At 33.2% G+C, this 20,347-nt stretch overlaps 1 protein-coding gene across 7 annotated transcripts in view; it reads left to right on the top strand.

Annotated features, from left to right (window-relative positions):
• LOC123693413 overlaps positions 1 to 20,347 on the top strand; it is a 98,890-nt gene that overhangs the window by 38,459 nt on the left and 40,084 nt on the right. For 5 of the 7 annotated variants that reach the window (XR_006751683.1, XM_045638495.1, XM_045638498.1 and 2 more), the window contains 14 exons: positions 4,170 to 4,273; positions 6,534 to 6,670; positions 7,382 to 7,540; positions 9,042 to 9,087; positions 10,398 to 10,544; positions 10,846 to 11,117; positions 11,564 to 11,706; positions 12,477 to 12,673; positions 13,391 to 13,590; positions 14,077 to 14,186; positions 14,669 to 14,811; positions 15,373 to 15,486; positions 15,865 to 16,003; positions 19,574 to 19,768. Coding sequence is in view for 6 of the 7 variants with exons in the window: in XM_045638495.1 (XP_045494451.1) it covers positions 4,170 to 4,273; positions 6,534 to 6,670; positions 7,382 to 7,540; positions 9,042 to 9,087; positions 10,398 to 10,544; positions 10,846 to 11,117; positions 11,564 to 11,706; positions 12,477 to 12,673; positions 13,391 to 13,590; positions 14,077 to 14,186; positions 14,669 to 14,811; positions 15,373 to 15,486; positions 15,865 to 16,003; positions 19,574 to 19,768 (2,106 nt within the window). In the remaining variant the exon portion in view is untranslated. The remainder of the gene's footprint in view (positions 1 to 4,169; positions 4,274 to 6,533; positions 6,671 to 7,381; positions 7,541 to 9,041; positions 9,088 to 10,397; positions 10,545 to 10,845; positions 11,118 to 11,563; positions 11,707 to 12,476; positions 12,674 to 13,390; positions 13,591 to 14,076; positions 14,187 to 14,668; positions 14,812 to 15,372; positions 15,487 to 15,864; positions 16,004 to 19,573; positions 19,769 to 20,347) is intronic. The other 2 variants (XM_045638497.1, XM_045638496.1) reach the window with 2 other exon arrangements.

The raw sequence follows: 20,347 nt of genomic DNA, 5'->3' as shown, positions 1-20,347 counted from the left end.
GTCGGGCCGGTTGAATCTCCCCGACTCTAAACCAGCCGTTCAGCCCCTCGCTGGTCCAATTTCGCTTCACTCAGAGGGCCATAACTCTGAGCTACTGAGCCCCTCCGCCGCGACAAGGCCTGGACCGTTGGGGGGACACGAAGTTCACCTGACTTTAGACTAGGATTATAAAAAGAATCACATAACTATCTAACTAAAAAAGCATAGTACCTATAACTACCTACTTGCAATTCAACACTATGTATTTCGAAAATCAAGTAATAATTTACAAAACCAATGATTAAGATTAGTTCACACTATAATGGCAATATCAATAAAATTATATTGTAAGCTGTAACAACGCTATCTAATATTATGATCTGATAGTAACATAATAATACCGTAAAAGTTCATGGCCAAATAAATGTTATAGTTCGTTCTATTTCATTAAATATAGAACGGTTATGAGTTTCCTTGTGCTTTTTAATAATATTGAGCAAAGCATTTTATGCAGTTTTATGAAACGTAATTTTAAAGCTGCTTTACTTTAGAGTTTAGAGGCATGAACTAGTATAAAACCTTAATTTTAAATATGTAGTGGGTCATTGTCAAATTTTGCGCAGGTAAACGTAACTGCAGATTTCAAAAATGTGAAAAAGAAAATATTTAAAAATTGAACTTTTCTTTATGCCCGTGCCTGTTAAAATAACTGAAGTATCTGTAATTCAAGTTGGCCGAGATGTTTAGCTAATAATTTAAGATTTATTTCAGATTTAGTGCGTCAGGGTGGAGAAAAAATACAACTCTGTTATTATTACACTTTACCTTTTATCATTAAATTAAATAAGCCAGTCGCACATATTTTGGCTTTTATATTAATTACAGTCTTATATCTTATAATCACCATAAGAAGCACAAGCTTTTTTTAAGTTTAACAGTAATTTATTTACAATTTTAGTCAACTCTATTACTTTATGAATAATAACAAACCTTAAATTCTACACTACTCCATGAAATATCTGTAAATTAACAGCTAATTACAACATATAACCGCTTCATTAACTGACAAATTAACCTATTGTAATTTAGCAGTATTATATTGAATAGCTTTTCCTAAATTTCGTAACTAAGTTCTTTAATCTTCGGGACACGAAAGTAACAGAGTTGTAACACAGTAACTTAGTTGTTCTTTTTGTACTATAAGTGAATAAATTGCATACTTTTGATATGTCGTCACGTTCGAAAAGATTGATTTTGGTTCTAAAAACATTTTTCTTACATGTGGGCTGATTTTTTTCATATGAAACTTTGATCCACAGCAAGACACTCTTGTATAATTTGTATTTCCTGCCTAGACATTTTAACGGCCTTCTTGTCGAATATTTTATCAATAGCATACTTTTCCTTCAGATTCTTAACTTTTTCATGGCCATTTTTAATAGCATTTACTGGATTTTCTGGATTGCCGTCCTTATTTTTAGACTTCTTTCGTTTTTCTCTGTTGCATTGTTTTTTATACGTCTCCTATCTCTTGTTAACTGTTTCTAATTGTTACTTAAATTTTATATAACCTGTAAATAACTTGGATCTGTTTCTGTTAACTTGCTTGCTTCTCAGCTGGCGTGAGAGGCATTTTAAGGGCGTTAATAACGGCAGAATAACCTGTAACAATATCTTCAAAGTTACATTTAATTAAATATGATTTATTTACATATAACAACTCAAAATTACTTTGGGAAACCGATTCTTAAGAAAAAAAATTATTACAAATATAAAATTTCAAACAAAAGTTACAGAATACATGCTTACTCAACTCTGTTACCATGAGCTAAGTAACAGAATGATGATAACAGAGTTGTAAATTTTACATTCTAAAAGACATAAATCATAGAATAATGCATTTAGTTATTTTTTTATTTCAAATTGAGCATTATTACCCCTTAAACAACAAAGTGAACGTAAGTTAATAGAAAAAAACGGTTTTACTTACTTTAATAGGTAGGTAACAATGTTGATGCGGAATAAAAACACGCGGCACGTTCAGCGCCACGCGGTCGACTGAGATTCAATGTACCCCACCCCCAGACCTAACGAACGACCACAATGGCTGCAGAAACCTCGCTCAAGCTAATAGAAAGTCGAAAACAGCGCCACCTCTATTTTGAGTAATGATTTATTTAGTAACATAGTAGTGCACACGATTCCAAACACTACGTGGGACAAAGTTAAAATTTTTTTTATAAAATAAATCTTAGCACTGATCGGGTTGAAAATGTACTTTTAGAAATATTCGCAATATTCTGTTTATATTAATATTTTAATTGATGTGGGTTGGTATATTGGAAATTGTAGTTATTTTATATTTTCTGTAACGAAGTGCTACTTGGGACAGGTCAAATTTGTATGGAAAACCCTTCTGTTACCAGAAAAAACCACAATGTTACTTTAAAAAATAAAATAAAAAATGAAAACTAAGTCTTTATTTTATTAATATCTGTTTATTAATGCGATTAAGTTTGTATTTGCTGTAAGTTTTTAGTGACAGTTAATTTTTTAATGGTATAGAAGTAAAAAAGTTTTGAGGGACAAGTTAACCTGCGCAAAATTTGACAATGACCCTAGTAAAAAATTGTGCTATAATCGTACCTGCTTCATAACAGTAATTATATATATACCCAGTATAAATATTTAGATATTTTTATTTTATAAAGTTATTCAAAATATGATATTCTAATATTAAATTTTAAGCGATTATTTGAGTAAGACAGAGTATTTGGTATACACAGTATAACGAAGTTGTAGATTTTCTATACGTAAATAAATATTGAGAACGTTTTTGAACAATATTCGTAAACAATAAGGATAATTAATATGTGTTTAATTAAAAATATCAAAGTAAAAATTAAGAAATCAAAATAAAAATAATCAATTGATACGATTCTTTTCTCGTAATATGTAAAACATAGATCACTTCCTTTGATATTAGATTGTGAAAGTGATGACGTCATAGCCATAGCATAAAAACTTCCTGTCGCATATTATTTACATGAAAAAGAAAGTGGCAAAAGATAAAATGAAACCGATTCCTGTTCCGATTAATTATCATTACTGTAATTGATATGTTCAGGCACAATGATTTATCGAGGTGCCAATATAAATTAGTATTTTGTTATATTAAATGTGTTGTGTAATTTTTAATTGATTGCGAGTCCGAAAGTTTGCACTAGTTTTGTTAATATGAATTTATTTATAAAACGCAAAATTTTTTGCTAAGCGCAAATCTCGAGAATGGCTGAACGGATTTCGTTGATACTTTTTTTATGATATTCCTTGAAGTAGGTACGTAGGCGAAAAAAAAAAATAGAATCGACTGATAAGCGATACGAAATTCAGTCTTGCTAGTTCAGTGTATAATTTTTTATTTTCACCTTTTTCACAAAAAACTGCGAATATCATAGGCGAATATTGATAAAATTAATACTGCGATCTCTTACTAAAATATACTTGTATCGCAGTGTTAATTTTTATTCTATTCAAATTATAAAACAAAGAAGTTTCAAAAGGGAGGCCGCTTGCTTTTTAACTTAAATTTTAAAATAAAAAGTGAGATAGAACGCACAAACACAGCTTTGCTATTTTATTTTCACAGGCGCGTTAAGTTTCAAATTGCTCTTCACACCCGGTGCTTTGACGCCTACTTCCAACGTTTCTCCATTGTTGCATGTTAAACGACCTTTGCAGAATTGTTTTAATAAGAACTATACGTACATAAAACTAAAGAGACAATGAATTTAAATGTTCTGTAAGTAGAGTTAATGTGTGTTTCTTATAAGTTATAATACTGAATGTTTATCGAAAAGTATGGCAACTAACATGAATGTTTTTTTATCCGTTACGTGTAATTTTTTTATGCATTATAAAAAAATAACAATCTGCAATCCTATAATATAAACTATAAATTCTCCTAATTTCCGACTTCGTCCGCGCTAGTTTGTAAAAACACACAGAGATTGAAACTAATGGTCCGATTTGAAAAAATCAAGCAGTGTTGAAATAGCCTATTTATCGAGAGGTCTATAGGGTATAATCATCACGCTAAAACGAGCAATGGTATAATCGCTTAACACAGCTAGTAAATAACACTACAGTGTGTTAACAAACACACAAGTGACGCTCCCATCATCCCGTAGGTTCGGTTTCAGGCAGCAACACAACAAGACGGCGAAGGTGGGAGATGTGAGCGCGACCGCAGAACACGCGTTCGGAAATAAGGAGGCGTTCAATAATAATTTAGGTAAGTAATAAATACATTTCTTAAGCTTTTTTTAAACTGCTTCTCTTGACAATAACGAACATATAAAAAAAAATTCAAAATCGGTCTAGCCATTCGCGCGTGATGTCGTGACCTGAAGTGAAGGGAAATAAGGATTAATTTTTATATAAAGATGTGATTATGTAGTATTTTCGTGGTGAAGGATTAGTGTCTGATAAAGTGGGTTAAAATAGAGCCTAAAGGTCCTTAATTATTTATTTATTTACGTCTCATATATAGATTACATACAAATATACCTACTGGTGAAGCTAATAAAAGCGTGTTAAAAATGGTAATTTGGAAGTGTAAAAAGTTCCTGCCACTTACAAAATATGTATATGTATTCATGGTATAAATAGTTCGGATTTGTTAATTGTTAAGTTTTTTATACCACATTTTGCAAATATTGCAATGTTTTCTTTTTAAGAGTTATTTGTAAGGTGACTTAATAAATATTCTGCTATATGAGGCAAGTCAAATCCTATTAGATTAAATCTAATCATGCTTGAGTATTATTTAATACTATTTAACTGCTTTATCTATAAATGGATGTTTAGTTTTATAGCGTTCAAATGCTATAAAAATGATATTTTAAAAAAAAATTCGATCACGAGGCGGAATTCGAACCCGCATCTTTTTGCCAAACCGGGGCAACCGGGTAAAGTTTTCCGAATATTATCTTCGTAAATTAATAGTCATCTAAAATTTGTAACCAACTTGATTTATTTATGTGTATCTTTTAGACTTTCTTCAATATCTAAAAATAAACACAATACTAATCTAAAAATAAACATTAAATTAAAATCAATTGCTCATTATATGCCCCGGTGTTTATGGCGCTTCTATTGTAACTAATATCATAAATCTTTGCCATAATCGACACAAAGCCACAACAATAGAAGAAAAGACAATAAAGCCTTGGTTGTTGACAATACTACATTAATCAAGGTTAGATGAATAATTAATTGTTTGAGGAAACAATAAGTAAATTAAATAATCAGAATTTTGGTCAAACATTTATAGACTCAGAAATTTATTCGCTTTGGAATAAACCCAAGAAGCAACAAAAGAAAATGAAATAAAGAAGAATTCGTTATAAAGTCTCTTCCCAGCTATCATAGAATTAATTTTTTGGACTGTTAATATTTTCTTGGTCAATTCATAGCTATCTTTGTGTAGAAAACACTATATTGTACAATGCACACGAAAATAACATTCACTTATATAATAACTTAAATAGATGTACAATTTGGCGGCCTTATCGCTTAAAAGCGATTTCTTCCAGGCAACCTTAGGATATAGGAAGAAATAAATCATTAGAAATCTATCTTTGTGTAGGATAGTCATGAAATATTTATAGTGGATTGAATATAGATATAATCCATACGTTTAGACGCAAAAATAAAGCCTTGTGGAACCTTTCGAAACGTGAAGGAATCCTAACTAAATATGTACCAGCCACAGTACCAGCCCATTTGACTGTCTGATCTAAATGAATGTAATTTTGTTTATAGCACAAAGCGCATTATAATGTAACATATAGCGAAAACTATAGCATACATTTTTTATATGAATCGTCAATGAACTTTATTTCAACTTAACCCGAACTTGAGAGTAAAGTACGAACTGTAGGGTCACCTTGTAGGTCATGCCAAAGGGCGTCTGCCTCCGGAGATAATAATAGATATTGTAATTAGTGGATACAAAGGGACAAATTAACTTCAATTATGTGGCTTATGTGTCACTGAAATTACGAAGATTAAAGACATTCACTTTTAAGAAGAATTAATAAAATTAGAATTAATAAAAGGTTTATAAGCTTTAATTTGAGTATACTTATTCAGTAGGTTCCAAATAAATATTTTTTGAAGTGAAACTTCTTTAGGCGCGTTGAGAGTAAAATTTCATGGCAATAAGGCGCCACGTCATGCCGTAAGGCGATGGTTTAGTATATTTGAATCTTGCCAAATAAGTTTCGCTTCTGACACGTGTGCTCGACACTATGCTGTTTTTTAATTTGAATATCGCATTACAAACTCTAACTCTAACATTTATTTATTCAATTAGACCTCTTCGAGAAGCACTTTTGAAACGCCAATACATATTTTTAACATTTACCACCGATTCGGAAAGCAGTATCTATGGAGAAGAATCGGCAAGAAACTCCATAGTTGCTCTTTTAAATCATTTCAGTATGTATTACAATTTGATTTGAATTAATTTATAACATTAATTTCCACAGATAAGAAAACCCAGCCGCTCGTACCAACACAAGTAAGCAACGGGGTGACGAACATAGTGTCGGCGGCCGGTGTCCCCAAACCGGTGACGAAGCAAACCGTCATACTCACTTACCAAGCACAACAGTATCCCAGCCAGGTATCCATACTAATATTATAAATGCGAAAGTAACTCTGTCTGTCTGTCTGTTACTCAATCACGCCTTAACTACTGAATGCATGCATGAAATTTGGTATAGAGATATTTTGATACCCGTGAAAGGACATAGGCTACTTTGTACCCCGGGAAATAATGTAGGTTTTATCCCGGAAATCCCACGAGAATCCAACGGGATAAATGCGGTTTTTTTTTTAACTTTAACTTCGCGGGCGAAGCTGCGGGTGGAAAGCTAGTTATAGTTATAAATTTTATAGATCTTTTAGTAGTACAGAAAAGTGTCGAATAGCAAATATTGCTATTGTTTCTTTCTTATTAATTTTTATAGATTTTATTGAAAAAGAACTAATAATAATGTATTATTTTTACTAACATAATTTTTAAGTTATCAATTGTTACTAACAAAATGAGTCCTGATGCTTGAATTAATAAATAAATTATTATTATTAATAATATTTAAAGTATAGAAAACATAATATGATCATGACCGTGATCACGCGTGACCCATGATCCTATCTCAGCGAGCGAATTTCTTACACCTACTCTGAAGGGGAGTAGTTCTAAAACATGAATATAAAAATTAAAAAGCATCGTATTATTCATTTCATTTTTAGTAGGCAGGAAACAAGCAGTTTATTCGTTTTTCCAAAAATAATTTACCTTCCATATCTCATTCCAACCTATTTCCCACAGGATGGCAGGAAACCCAAAACAGAAGCACCAGTCCGTCAATCCAGACCACCGTCAGCTTTCGACCAAAAACCACCTGGGAAATACACCTTCCAAACCAACCAATTACCAAGACCTCAATATCCAGCTGTGAAAACCATAGATGCTAAGACTGCGAAACAGGTAAGGGTATAATAAAATTCTTCTTCTTTTTTTGTTTATTGTTTGTTTTTCTTGTCTATGGCACCTCCTGATCACAGCATTTTTTGAGGTCATAAACAATGACTTGAATCGTACAAAAAAGTAAAGTACATACCTCTAATTCAAAATCTTTCAGTAACAGCTTTTTGACTGCATCAAACCGTAAAACGTAAAAAAATAAGGCTCAGACAATATTTAAATTGTAAATAAATAATATATTATTCCATGCATATTATATGTCTACTAGCATACCGCCCGCGGCTTCACCCGCTTTGTCTAAAACCTAATAAATTATAGGTATACTACATAATATAACCTTCCTCTTGAATCGCTCTATCTATTGAAAAAACCACATCAATATCCGTTGCGTAGTTTTAAAGATTTATGCACACAAAGAGATATAGGGACAGAGAAATCGACTTTGTTTCGTACTATGTACTGATTATTTCACTTCCAAATTCCAATATGATCATTTTATATAGCAATGAAAATAAATACATTCTGTTACAAAAACTAGCAACGAAATCATATTCTTACCTAGAATAAGAATAATTAATAATCTAGAACATCGTTTATCTTCGCTTAATGACCACTTTCATTGACCATTCTTAATGACTGTTAAAAATTTTCTTACATCACAACTCTATATATGCCAAAATAGACTGTATTACTATGGAATAAGATCTATATTAGAAATGAATAGGAAGTAGGTCATACATCACCTATTTCAGGGCTTGTGATTTGGAAACCGGGTGCCGTTTGCCGAAAATAATATCACTGCAGTATGCATTCGGTGGATATACACGAGATTGTTTATTAAGGGGTATTATTATTTTGTTTTTATTACTAATTAAAAAAATGATTATTATTAAAGATGATTCGTAATAGTTATTTATAAGTACCCATTTCGTAACGTTGGATAAAATAATTATAATCCAAAAAAATCACGCTAAGTAATATTTTGCTCATTTATTTCGTAACGTTCGCGTTGTATAAAATAATTATTATTATCCAAAAATATAACGTTAAGTAAGATTTTGTTTAATTGAATTAAAATTTAATTTTCCTTTGAAACAAAACATGAATTCGTGCAACAATAGAATATCATATCGAAATAATGTTGAAAGCTTACATAACACGCGAAATGGCAATTTTATTAGAATTTGTAAATAGAGAAAGAGCAAATTCTAATCTGCAAGTGAATGTTCGAGTTTTGTAACGTACCGTATAATTACATTATTCGTACAATACAGAAAAACTTCGTCTTGTTCACACGTGTTTTTATGATTTACACTTTAAAAAGTTTTATCTCAAGATATATCCCGAGTAGTAAGTGCAGTTTATTTTGGTAAGATAGGCGAGTAGTAACGACATTTGAACGCGGTTCGTAATGTGAAGTGGTTCGGATGTGAAAAATGGTTATTATTACTTATTTATTCGTGTACTTGGTGTATGATCTGTGCTTAATGTATTTTGTTTTCAGGTTGTCAATAACACGAGGAAGGCGAACGCCGATGGATGGAGAGAAGGTAAACTTTCTTGTATATTTCATAATATCATTATTCTATTTCTATTGTAATATTAATATATTTTGAAGCTATCTTCTTTTAGTCATATAAAAATTACAGTTTTATGTATTGGTATATTTTTGTAATTTATTTTTTTTATGAAGAAGTATGCTTTTTAAGTTTTTAAGTATTAGAACAATAAGTTTCGTTAACTTAGTTTAATGCTGTTGCAAGAGCAACTTCTTAACAAATAGATTTGCATATTTGAAAGTAACAAACATTATTTTCACAAAAATTATTGAAAGGTGCTATCATTAAATCATAATTTTACACTGAACAATATTTATTTAGTGTCAAAATAAGAGCTTCCCATAAAACATAATGCAAAAACAAAAATTGTAGAAAAATATGTTTCTTCGTCCAATTTTCGAAAGCTGGTTGCACTAACAGACATAATATGACAACCCTTGCTAGTCTAACACGGGAGTTAGGTACTACCTTACGTTTTCTAGCAGTTTTATTTCCAGTGTGGAAAACTTATGGCGCTAGACGACCTATATAGCGCTGCCATTTTTAATATTTTAGGCGCGCTATTTACAGTTATGTCTTGTCTGATTTTGATGATATTATATATTAATCTTATCGAAGTGTTTTTCGTTCCAAAAAATCGCCTTCTCAAAATTCTCTATTCGACTCTTTTTGTATTTGTTACCTGATAACTCTGTGGTCTTACTCCACCTCTTCCGCGTGCGTCCTTATTCGCGATTGACATGATTATTTTAATGTTTCGTAGGAAATTGTTGTATTACCCTTATCCAGGTGCGTCGGTGATGTATTTTGTATAAAATAATAATCAGTGACTTTATTGTTCACTCGGGATCTGTCCATTTGCTTCGTGTCAGGCGCAGGTTCAGCAGTATCAAGTGACTCTGGACTTCTGGAGTGTACGCTTGCGAAGAATACACGCGTCTTAAAACTTAGAATCTATTTTGTGTGAATTGTTGTCATTTTAGAATTTGGAGTGGTTCCATCCACTAGGAAAGTACCTAATCGTTGACTTTATTGAAACGAAGTACCTTATCGCGCGTTGTGAAAGGGGGCTATACAGAATTTGGAACAAAACTTGAAACGACTGTTTGCTTTAGCTAGTAAGCCGTGCGGCGTGCGCGTGTTTCTCTATCTGTCTATCTCTCAAAAAGCAAGCCAGCCACTTCGTTCCATCGAGGTGTTTCTTGATTCCTCTCAAGTTGTTTGTTTAGTTTTTTGAAAGGATCATTGACGTTATTTTTTACTCGAGTTCCTTCGATATTTAATGCGTTATTTCACGTCAGGCGCAGGTTCAGCAGTATCAAGCGACTCTGGTGTGTACGCGTGCGAGGATTCCCCGCGCCGTCGCCCGCGCAGTCTGGAGATGGTGATGCGAGGCTCGCATAGCTTCCATCTTCGTGAACTGCAAGTCGCTGATTTGGATATTATGGGTACGTATTCTAGCAAAAAATAAAAAATACATATATTGTTAATAATATAATTGTTCGTTGATAAATAAATAAGTGGAAAAAAAAATTTATTTTATTATCATTTATGTGAGAGACGATATTTATGGAAAAACTTTGAAATAGAAGTTGATAATCCCGATTTTTAGCAAAAAGCTAAAGAAAAAACAAAATGTCGTTTGATTTTAATGGAATTAATTATGATAATTCATAATACATTCTGTTTTAAGAATTTTTACCCTAAAAGATTTTCCTAATATCTTAATACCTATTTCCAACTTTCCAGACGAAGCAGTAGTAACAGGCCACACCGTGATACCCCTCCCCAAACTACCAAGTTCCTTCACCGAGTCACCAGAAGAGCTATCCCCATCACCACCCCCGGTTGCCATGGAAACCCGCTCCCCGATATCACCACCACCCGTTGCCATGGAAACACAGCCAATGTCCACCCTGGACAGATATAGGACGAAACGGCCAAGTAGGATACAGAATATAGAGTATAAGGAAGAGAAGTTCGTGTTGGATAGGACTCAAACTGAAGTTTTGGATAAACAGGTTTGTAGTTATATACAATTCTAAGTAATAGGCAAAAGATTTTGGTTCAGAAATTGTAAAACTCTCAGATATATGGATAATATTTTGGAAAATAAATTGGCTGAATATTTTAAAAGAGATCATAGAAAAATAATTTTCTTTTATTTATTTACAAGCTAGGTATACATTGTTGTAAAATTTATACACTTCTAATGGTAAGGCTTCACAATATACGGATATACCTACTCATTTTCAAGCAAACTTGCAAATTTTTTTTTTTCATAATGGTAAAAGTTAGTACTTAGGTAAGTTATATAGCCTAAATAGCCTAACCATTAAAAGTGCCATTTCTATTCTGATAACTGATTTTATATGCTAAATTATATAAAACTAGTGCTCCGCCCGTCGCATCGTCCGCATTATATATTTCTTTATATTATGTATTGATTAAGATATTTTAATTCCAGACATCATTCACAAAGCCGTCAAGCGGTGTGGCCTCACCCACAACAGTGGACTCGTCCAAAGAGTCGAGTCCTTCTTGCAAGAGCGAAGAGAACTTCACCAGCGCTTGGCAGAGCCACGCCGCGGGAGAGGCTATGGCTAACAGGTATTATGAATGCGTTGTGATTATAATAAAACAGAATTAAATTTATTTTTATTTTAGTTACTTACTTTCTCCTTTTAATATAGCTATACTAGATTTCCGCCCGCGGCTTCGCCCGCGTTTGCAAAGGAAAACCCGCATAGTTCCCGTTCCCGTGGGATTTCCGGGATAAAACCTAACTATGTGTTAATCCAAGTTACCTTCTATATGTGTGCTAAATTTCATTGTAATCGGTTCAGTAGTTTTAACGTGAAAGAGTAACAAACATCCATACATCCATACAAACTTTCGCCTTTATAATATATATTAAGATATTAAGATTAAGATTATGGAGGTACCCTCAAAAATTAAAAAAAAAAGATAATTACGGCTTTAAAAATGTTAAACATTGCGTGATAATGAATAAACTCGAGATAAAAATCCTCTTATAAGGGTCGATTTTTCAATGCCCAGATAAAGAGATAGATAGATAGCGTAATAACGAATAATTTGCAATTAAAATCCGCTTGTTAAACTTCAATTTCAAAATTAAACACAGGAAAAACTTGGTACTTCAATTTGGTTAAATTCACACTAAGATTAAAAAATAATTACCCAAGTACCCTCATTTGGTAAAATTATTATCTAAGTACTTTTGATACTTTGGGTTTTATTTGAAAATGGTGAAAATAATCCTATTTGACGTAATCTTATTTCATATCATTTAAAAAGATAAAGTTTTAATTATTTTTATTGTAATACGTTATATATTTTTAACTTTATTTTCTCCACAGATCACAAGACGACGTGTCCCTCGCACTAAGTGTGTCAAGTTGTGAAGAAGACAAGTCCAAATTCGAAGTAAAGGAAAAAGAGAAAGAAGTGGAAATTCCAAAGAAAACAATACTTATTGTGGATGAACCTCCTCACCCGTTGTTGATGAAATCGCTGACTTTGAGCCAACATGACGCGTTACGAAGTTCTATGATGGGTATGTTTTATTTTTTGGATTATATTTTAGTTTTAAAGCATTTATATGCTTTATAAATTTAATTTTTTAAGGAATAGAAATTCGATCACGAAGTGGGATGGCGAGAGATACGGGTTCGGATCCCGTCTCGTAATCGAATTTTTCTATGGTTTACAAATTTGTATTTTTTGATTTTGTAAGGCAAATGTAGGATTTATGTTTTAAAGCTGTACATAATATATTAAAAATCTCCAATTTGTTTTTTTGAAGTGAAAACTTCTTTAGCGGCGTTGGGTATAAAATCTTAAACTCGCGTCAGGACACGTGGCCTGATCGAAAAAGCGTAAGACGGATTTTTTTAGCCCTTATAAGTATTCCATGCGTAAGACGGATACCATTCCAAAATATCAAACATGCTGAACGTTAATAATCAAGTTTTCACTTCTGCCGGCACTCCCGGAGTGCAACCCGTCTTTTTTTTTCTTTGAATCAGTCCTGTATTAAATATCCTGCAAATTGCAATTGCATTTTTGATCGATTCTAAACACCAACATTTGAATAAAATTTTACATTAGTCAAACATAAAACATCTATTTTTTTACCAAAATCATACCATACTACCTAATACAAAGAACCACCAAAACCATACCAAAACTATGTCACTACAACTTAATACAAATAAAAAACTTGTTGTATTAACAAATAGAATACAATATTAAAATGATATATTTATTCCAGGTTCAATGACCAGCTCCAACTACAGCACGACAAGCACATGCACAAACCAAAGCAACGCCCACACTCTAACCCTAACGCTAGAAGAGTCCAAATTTGACATGTCAGCTCTAGAAACTTCCACACAGAGTCTGCTAGATGATGAAACTTCTCCAGCAGATAGCCTGATATCTTCCACTAGTACTAGCGACTCCAATAACGAGATAGTCCATGATACGATATCCAGCGCTTATCAGACGGCGAATACTAAGACTAAGTCGCCGGAACCCATAGTGGAAGAAGATAGTGTTGATGGGGAGAAGAAGGAATCTAGGTTTGTATTTATTTTAGTTAAAAATATTAAAGGTCAGCTCTAGAAACTTCCACACAGACTGCTAGACGACGAGACCTTTCCAGCAGATAAATAAATAGATATTTCAGGACATTTTTCGCACACGGCACGCTCTTTTCCCATATTAAGCTTTCGCTTGTTATGGAAACCACATGGCTGATACACATAAATAATTTGAAATAAATACTTCTATGAATAAATTAACACCCAGAAGTAGAGCAAATATCGATGTTCATCATACAAATATTTGCCTTGGGAATCGAACCCACGACCACTGGCTTGGAAGACAGGGTTACTAACCAAACCAACCGGTATTCAGTAGATATCTTCCACAAGTACTAGCGACTCCAATAACGATATAGTCCATGATACGATATCCAGCGCTTATCAGACGGCGAATACTAAGACTAAGTCGCCGGAACCCATTGTGGAAGAAGATAGTGTTGATGGGGAGAAGAAGGAATCTAGGTTTGTATTTATTTTAGTTAAAAATATTAAAGGTCAGCTCTAGAAACTTCCACACAGACTGCTAGACGACGAGATCTCTCCAGCATCAATTCGAATAACTTTATTTTGCCCTTGGAATGGAAAATAAGCTGTCAGGTGCAATATTTTATCATCTATTGCTATAATTTTGTATCGTAAATGCGTGTTGAAATAAAAAAAAGAGTGTGTGTACTTATGTACACGCGTTAGAAGTTATACTTCTTTGGCGTATGGAAAATACTAGCATATACAACTTGAACATAGAACTTATCAAGTTTCATACCACCTACAACTAACTTCATGCTGTTAAATTTATGTGTCGGTGTGCGCGCGCAGCGTAAAAATTCACTCTCGTCATTTTTCTCCATCGCGCCAAAAGAAGTATAACTTCAAAAAATGTTATGAAATCTTGTAAAGAAAAAAGTTATTTAAATACAATATTTCAGAAATTTATTTGATTTCAGTTCGGACACAATAAGCGGTGACAAGAACACAACCCCCCCGTCCCCGGGGACTCCCACACACGCGTCCAACTCACTCTCACTGTCTGATGGGAGAGATTTCTTTGATGATGAGATTGCTGACCAACCGGCTTTGTTGTTTAGGAGTAAGTGAAAATTTGTAAAAAATATATAATAAAATTAAGTAAAATTTTATTGACAAAAGATTTTACATTTTGAGATATTGAAGTCTCTGACTCTCAAAATTTTTGGCGGGTGCCATTTTGCGTCATTTGTCATAGATTCAGAATTGGTATTTGGTAAGAAAGATGTTAAGTTAGTAATTATTCAAGTAATTTATTTATTTTTTATAAATAAAAAACAAATAAATAAATGAATTTATATTTTTTGGTTTTTATGGCATTCAAATGCTTTATAAATATAAATTATATAAATAAATAAATATTACATGACGTAAATTTTTATATATCATGGAATAACGGACAAGCATTATTTTACATATTTTCTGATTCAAATGAAGTCAATGTAAGGATTGGAAATATATTGGACTTAATTTCTTTAAGACCATCGGGTCTATACATATTTTAATACAAAACTACTAACAAGTGTTATGCATTGGCAAGTGCCAATGCATATCTCTCTGATACTTTTATTTATAAATTATTTATCTCCTTAATCAATAATTAATTCCCAATAATTATTACCAGAAAATACCCACGGAAGTCCCACAGTGAAGCGAGCGGATTCAGACGTCGGCAAACAGTTAAGAAGATCAAAGGAGCACTTAATGTCTAGTCCATTAGCAAGGAGAAGTCCTAAAAGTTAGTAAAAATGTTAATTTTTATCAATATCTTTTTTAATTGGGATCGAATAGATTGTTAAATAATTCTTCGTAATAAATATTTCAAATTATTATATTTTTTGTGAATTTTTATGTACCAATATAATAATTTATAAATTGTTATGTAGACATTTTTAAATACATTCTGGCAATATTTGCAAGACCTTTCAATTATAAAATGAATAGAATATTCGATAAAAGTGTTATTAGAAAAAAATTACCTTGTAGGTATTATCGAACTCGACTCTATAGGATTATGTATCTTTTATTTTGAGCTATCACGTGCAATAATGATTCAAACTTTATTTAAAAGATCTTAGCTAACACTCGAATAATGAAACTATTCGCTATCCCATAGTGAATGGCGCTAGAAATCCGGCAGAGAGAACAGCATCACTGGACACTTTATCCAGTTTAGCATCAGACGACCTGATGATGGACAACGACCTGGCGCAGTCCATCACCAGCCTGCAGAGCGTTGATGATTATATCGAACGGTTAGTATTTAATACATTGAGATAATATTACTTCGTATGGAGGAGACACCACGAACAAAATCTGTGCGCCATTTTTTTGCTCTAACTAAGTTTTAAAAATTATTATCTAGTTAGGTACTTACCGATTAAAGTTATTCCTTTGCACTTTTCCGTATTATTTGTATTATTTGTGCAATATCGTAACACACACGAAGGCATATTTGATGCGTTTCACTTTAAAACAAATAAAAAATGAGCGTGCAGTTACGCCATATGGCGTATGTTGAGCGGAACATAAGTGATGTAGGCAGTGTCGTCTCCATATGTATATCACAATGATTTAAGATAATTAAAAATAACACTTCTCTACTCTTTCACGCGAAAACTAATTAATGAATTTACATACCACATGGCAGTGATGATGGATATAAGAAGAAGGTAGGAGCTTTTGCCCGCAATATTAAAATATATGTATGTCCAACTGTTCTCTATGAAATCGTAAACTATGCATTTGATCATAACATCTAGTGTCAAAAGAAAATGAAAGTGTTGTGCTTGAACTGTGCTTGAACTCACGAAGGTTTCTGGTACGACCGTCGACCAATCTTCATCACAATTAGTTAAGTACTAGATTTTCGCCCGCGGCTTCGCCCGCGTTTGCAAGGAAAACCCGCTTAGTTCCCGTTCCCGTGGGATTTTCGGGATAAAAACTATCCTATGTGTTAATCCAAGTTACCCTCTATATGTGTGCTAAATTTCATTGTAATCGGTTCAGTAGTTTTTACGTGAAAGAGTAACAAACATCCATACATCCATACTTACAAACTTTCGCCTTTATAATATATATTAGATTATTTAAAGAAAACGAGGTACAAAAAATAGTTATTGGCGTAGGTAACTTTATGTTAATCATGCCAATAAAATCGCCAAATACGTTTTTTAGGGTTCCGTAGCCAAAATGGCAAAAACGGAACCCTTATAGTTTCGTCATGTCCGTCTGTCCGTCTGTCCGTCTGTCCGTCTGTCACAGCCGATTTACTCGGAAACTATAAGTACTACAGTGATGAAATTTGATGGGAATATGTGTTGTATGAACCGCTACAAAAATATGACACTAAATAGTAAAAAAAAGAATTGGGGGTGGGGCCCCCCATACATGTAACTGAGGGATGAAATTTTTTTTTTCGATGTACATACCCGTGTGGGGTATCAATGGAAAGGTCTTTTAAAATGATATAAAGTTTTCTAAAAAACATTTTTCTTAAAGTGAACGGTTTTTGAGATATCAGCTCTCAAAGTCGTAAAAAGTATGTCCCCCCCCCTCTATTTTTATAACTACGGGGTATAAAATTCTAAAAAAAATAGAGGTGATGCATGCTAATTAACTCTTTCAACGATTTTTGGTTTGATCAAAGTATCTCTTATAGTTTTTGAGATAGGTTGATTTAACTGTAATTTTGGTTAAGTTATTGTGCTTACACTGAAAACGATGGCTGAACCTTATAAGATAGATCAAAAAATATACTACAGTATTGTACACCTTTAAAAATCCGCGATGATATAAAATCTTTATAATGTAGGTACTTTTTACGAGAAATATTAGCTTATTCAAGCAATACGCCATTAATCCTTATCCAGTAATGTACCTTAAATACATTGTGCATTTGATAAAGTTTAATATTACAAATGTGATTGTTGAGTAATAATAGGTTAAACATATCCATCGAACCAATATTTTTAAAACGCGTTAATCCTATAGATTATTATTATTACATCGATTCAAGAAGATCGGTCGCTCGCTGCGCTGCAGCGCGTGAGTTGCGGGGCTTGGTCTCGCGCGGGGGCGGGGATAAGATAGCTAACCGCGTCGACCCGAACGGGCAGACACGTGAGGGCAGACGTCGTTGTCACTTGTGCGCGCTAAGAGAATTTCATCGTTCCCATTTATTAATATTGAATTGTACCTATTATAAAAAATAAGTAAGTAGGTATACTGGTTTAATAGGTGCTATTAAACCGGTCACGTACTAATAAATCCCCCAATAATATAAATTCATTTGTTTTTGGTGCAAATTTTAGTGTTTCGTAGCAGGTTTTTAAAATTTCTAAAGCTTATTGTATATCATCTAACAATGGATACTTTAGATAATACGTTTTCCTACATTCTGAATTATAATAACTATATCGAAGATGATGTGGTTCGCGCATTTCATGAAAAGTTACTTCGGTGCACATCATTTAGACCGCGTGAGCTAGAATTATTTCAACACCCTGAACTGATTGAACCTGTACCTAAAAATGAGACGCACCTTCAAGTAATTTATGACGGTGACGTGGGATTAGTGGGGCACTGGAGTTGTATTTATTACATTAATGGAATACTGCGTGTGTACGATAGTCTTGTTGGTGTTCTAGGAAAATCGCAAAAAATATATGTAAAAGCCTTGTTTCCGTATCTATCGGAGTCATGTATTCTGAACATTCTATGCCTACACTAATTTTTGGAGATTTTAACGAAGATTTCCTCAAACAAAACTACATACATAAATTTATGCAGAATGCGGGATATACACCTCTTCTCCAAAATTGTATAACCACTAGAGGTGAAACTCACCTGGATAATATATTTGGTAATTTTAATTGTGAAGCTGGTGTATATACTTCTTTATTCAGTTATCACAAGCCGATTTGGGCACGCCTATAGCACGGAATATTTATAAATACATATATAAAATTAATATTCATACATAAAAGTACAAGGCAAAATATCGGGAGAGTTTAGGCTCCATTCACCAGGTGTATAAATTGACATAATAAGTTTATTATATTTGCTGCTACGGAACCCTTTGTGCGCGAGCCCGACTCGCACTTGGCCGGTTTTTTCCAGATAAAATTAAATTAGAATGTTGGTTTGCCAAAATATTGAAAACATTGAGACTAATCAGGTGACTAATGTCAGATATGTATTGAGTATGGATTTAGGTTGTTCTTTATTAACAAAAGGAATTCGTTCATGTCAGTGATACATTTGATTTAATCAGCTATATTTTGTGATATTTCTTTGCGGTTCTTAACAATCAAATAACTCTTCTACCGTTTTTGCCTGAAATTATTAACCATTCTTCCATCCTACCATACAAAGTACTAATTATCACCTAAAATTGTTCAACATCTTTTCTGTTACATTAAATTGAAAACTCTACTGCGCAGCGGCTAAACTGCAAATAACTTCATAATTTTCTAAGTTAACATCATAAGTATACACATATCAGCTTGAACGGTTCTCTCTCTGGGTTAAACTTCCTGATTAGAGAGCACCTCCGGCAAGAGCTTGGCATTATTACTCGATAGAATAAAAAATCGTTTTTAATCTATCTATAATTCCATCCATCTTTGAAAAGTTTCAAATAAGGGATTTTCCGAATTAAAGTTTTTCCATCGTTTTCCAAAATCATACCTTATGCAATGGATACTTTGTGGAGCCAACTGCTGGAACGGAACACTATCATTATCCTATCCAGAACTTGACATATCCCATATCGTTCCCAGCTGTTTTTCGCATCTATCTATCAATAAAACACTTTCCATCAGGTTGGATAGTTCGCTCCGTAGTGGGCTAAACTCCCTGGACGAGAAGCAGCTCCGCCAAGAGCTGTCGTCGTCCACAGCAGCTGTGCGCCAGTGGAGCCAGCTGTTGGAACGGAATAGTTTACTCGACCGCCAGCTCGCTGCTATGGCCGCGGGAGGTGAATCCAGTGGGAGTACAGCCAGTTTGAGTAATATTGGGTAAGTGATATTATTATGTTTGTTTTTCAGGATAGTGATCTCTTTTATAGGTACCAAAGGATTTGCTCTATCTTAAGAATTTGTTCTTCATTTACTTGAGGAGTGGAAGCGGCCTCTTCTATATCTACCAAGCGATATGCTTCATCTGTCATCACAAAGATTTGTTCTTTAAGTATTTGAGGAGAGAACCTGATTCGGTCACGTACGCAACGTACTTTTCCGAGATTTTAAATGTAGGTTATTGACTGGTTAAGGGTTTTGACTGTAACATGTATAGCATTATGGAGACAATTCGAATATTTTCTGCACTAAAATTTAATTGAATTAACAATTTTCCTAAAACTGAACTATAATAAATTAGATATCTTCAACATCAGAATCACAACATACCTAGGTATTCTTAATTTATCATATATACAAAATATGCCTTGGTACCATAAAATGTTTATCGAAACCCTTTGTTAGAATTTTATCTCAAACTCAATACGTAGATTATATTGTATCGCGCTGATAACGAATGTAAACATACACGATTGTATCGATAGCATTAATCCCTAGTTTGAATATAGGTACTTTGAT

The sequence above is a fragment of the Colias croceus genome, chromosome 7 (genome assembly GCF_905220415.1).
Source record: "Colias croceus chromosome 7, ilColCroc2.1".
Taxonomy (NCBI): Eukaryota; Metazoa; Arthropoda; class Insecta; order Lepidoptera; family Pieridae; genus Colias; species Colias croceus.
The sequence above is the reverse complement of the archived record's forward strand: the minus strand, read 5'-3'. Positions and strand labels throughout refer to the sequence as shown.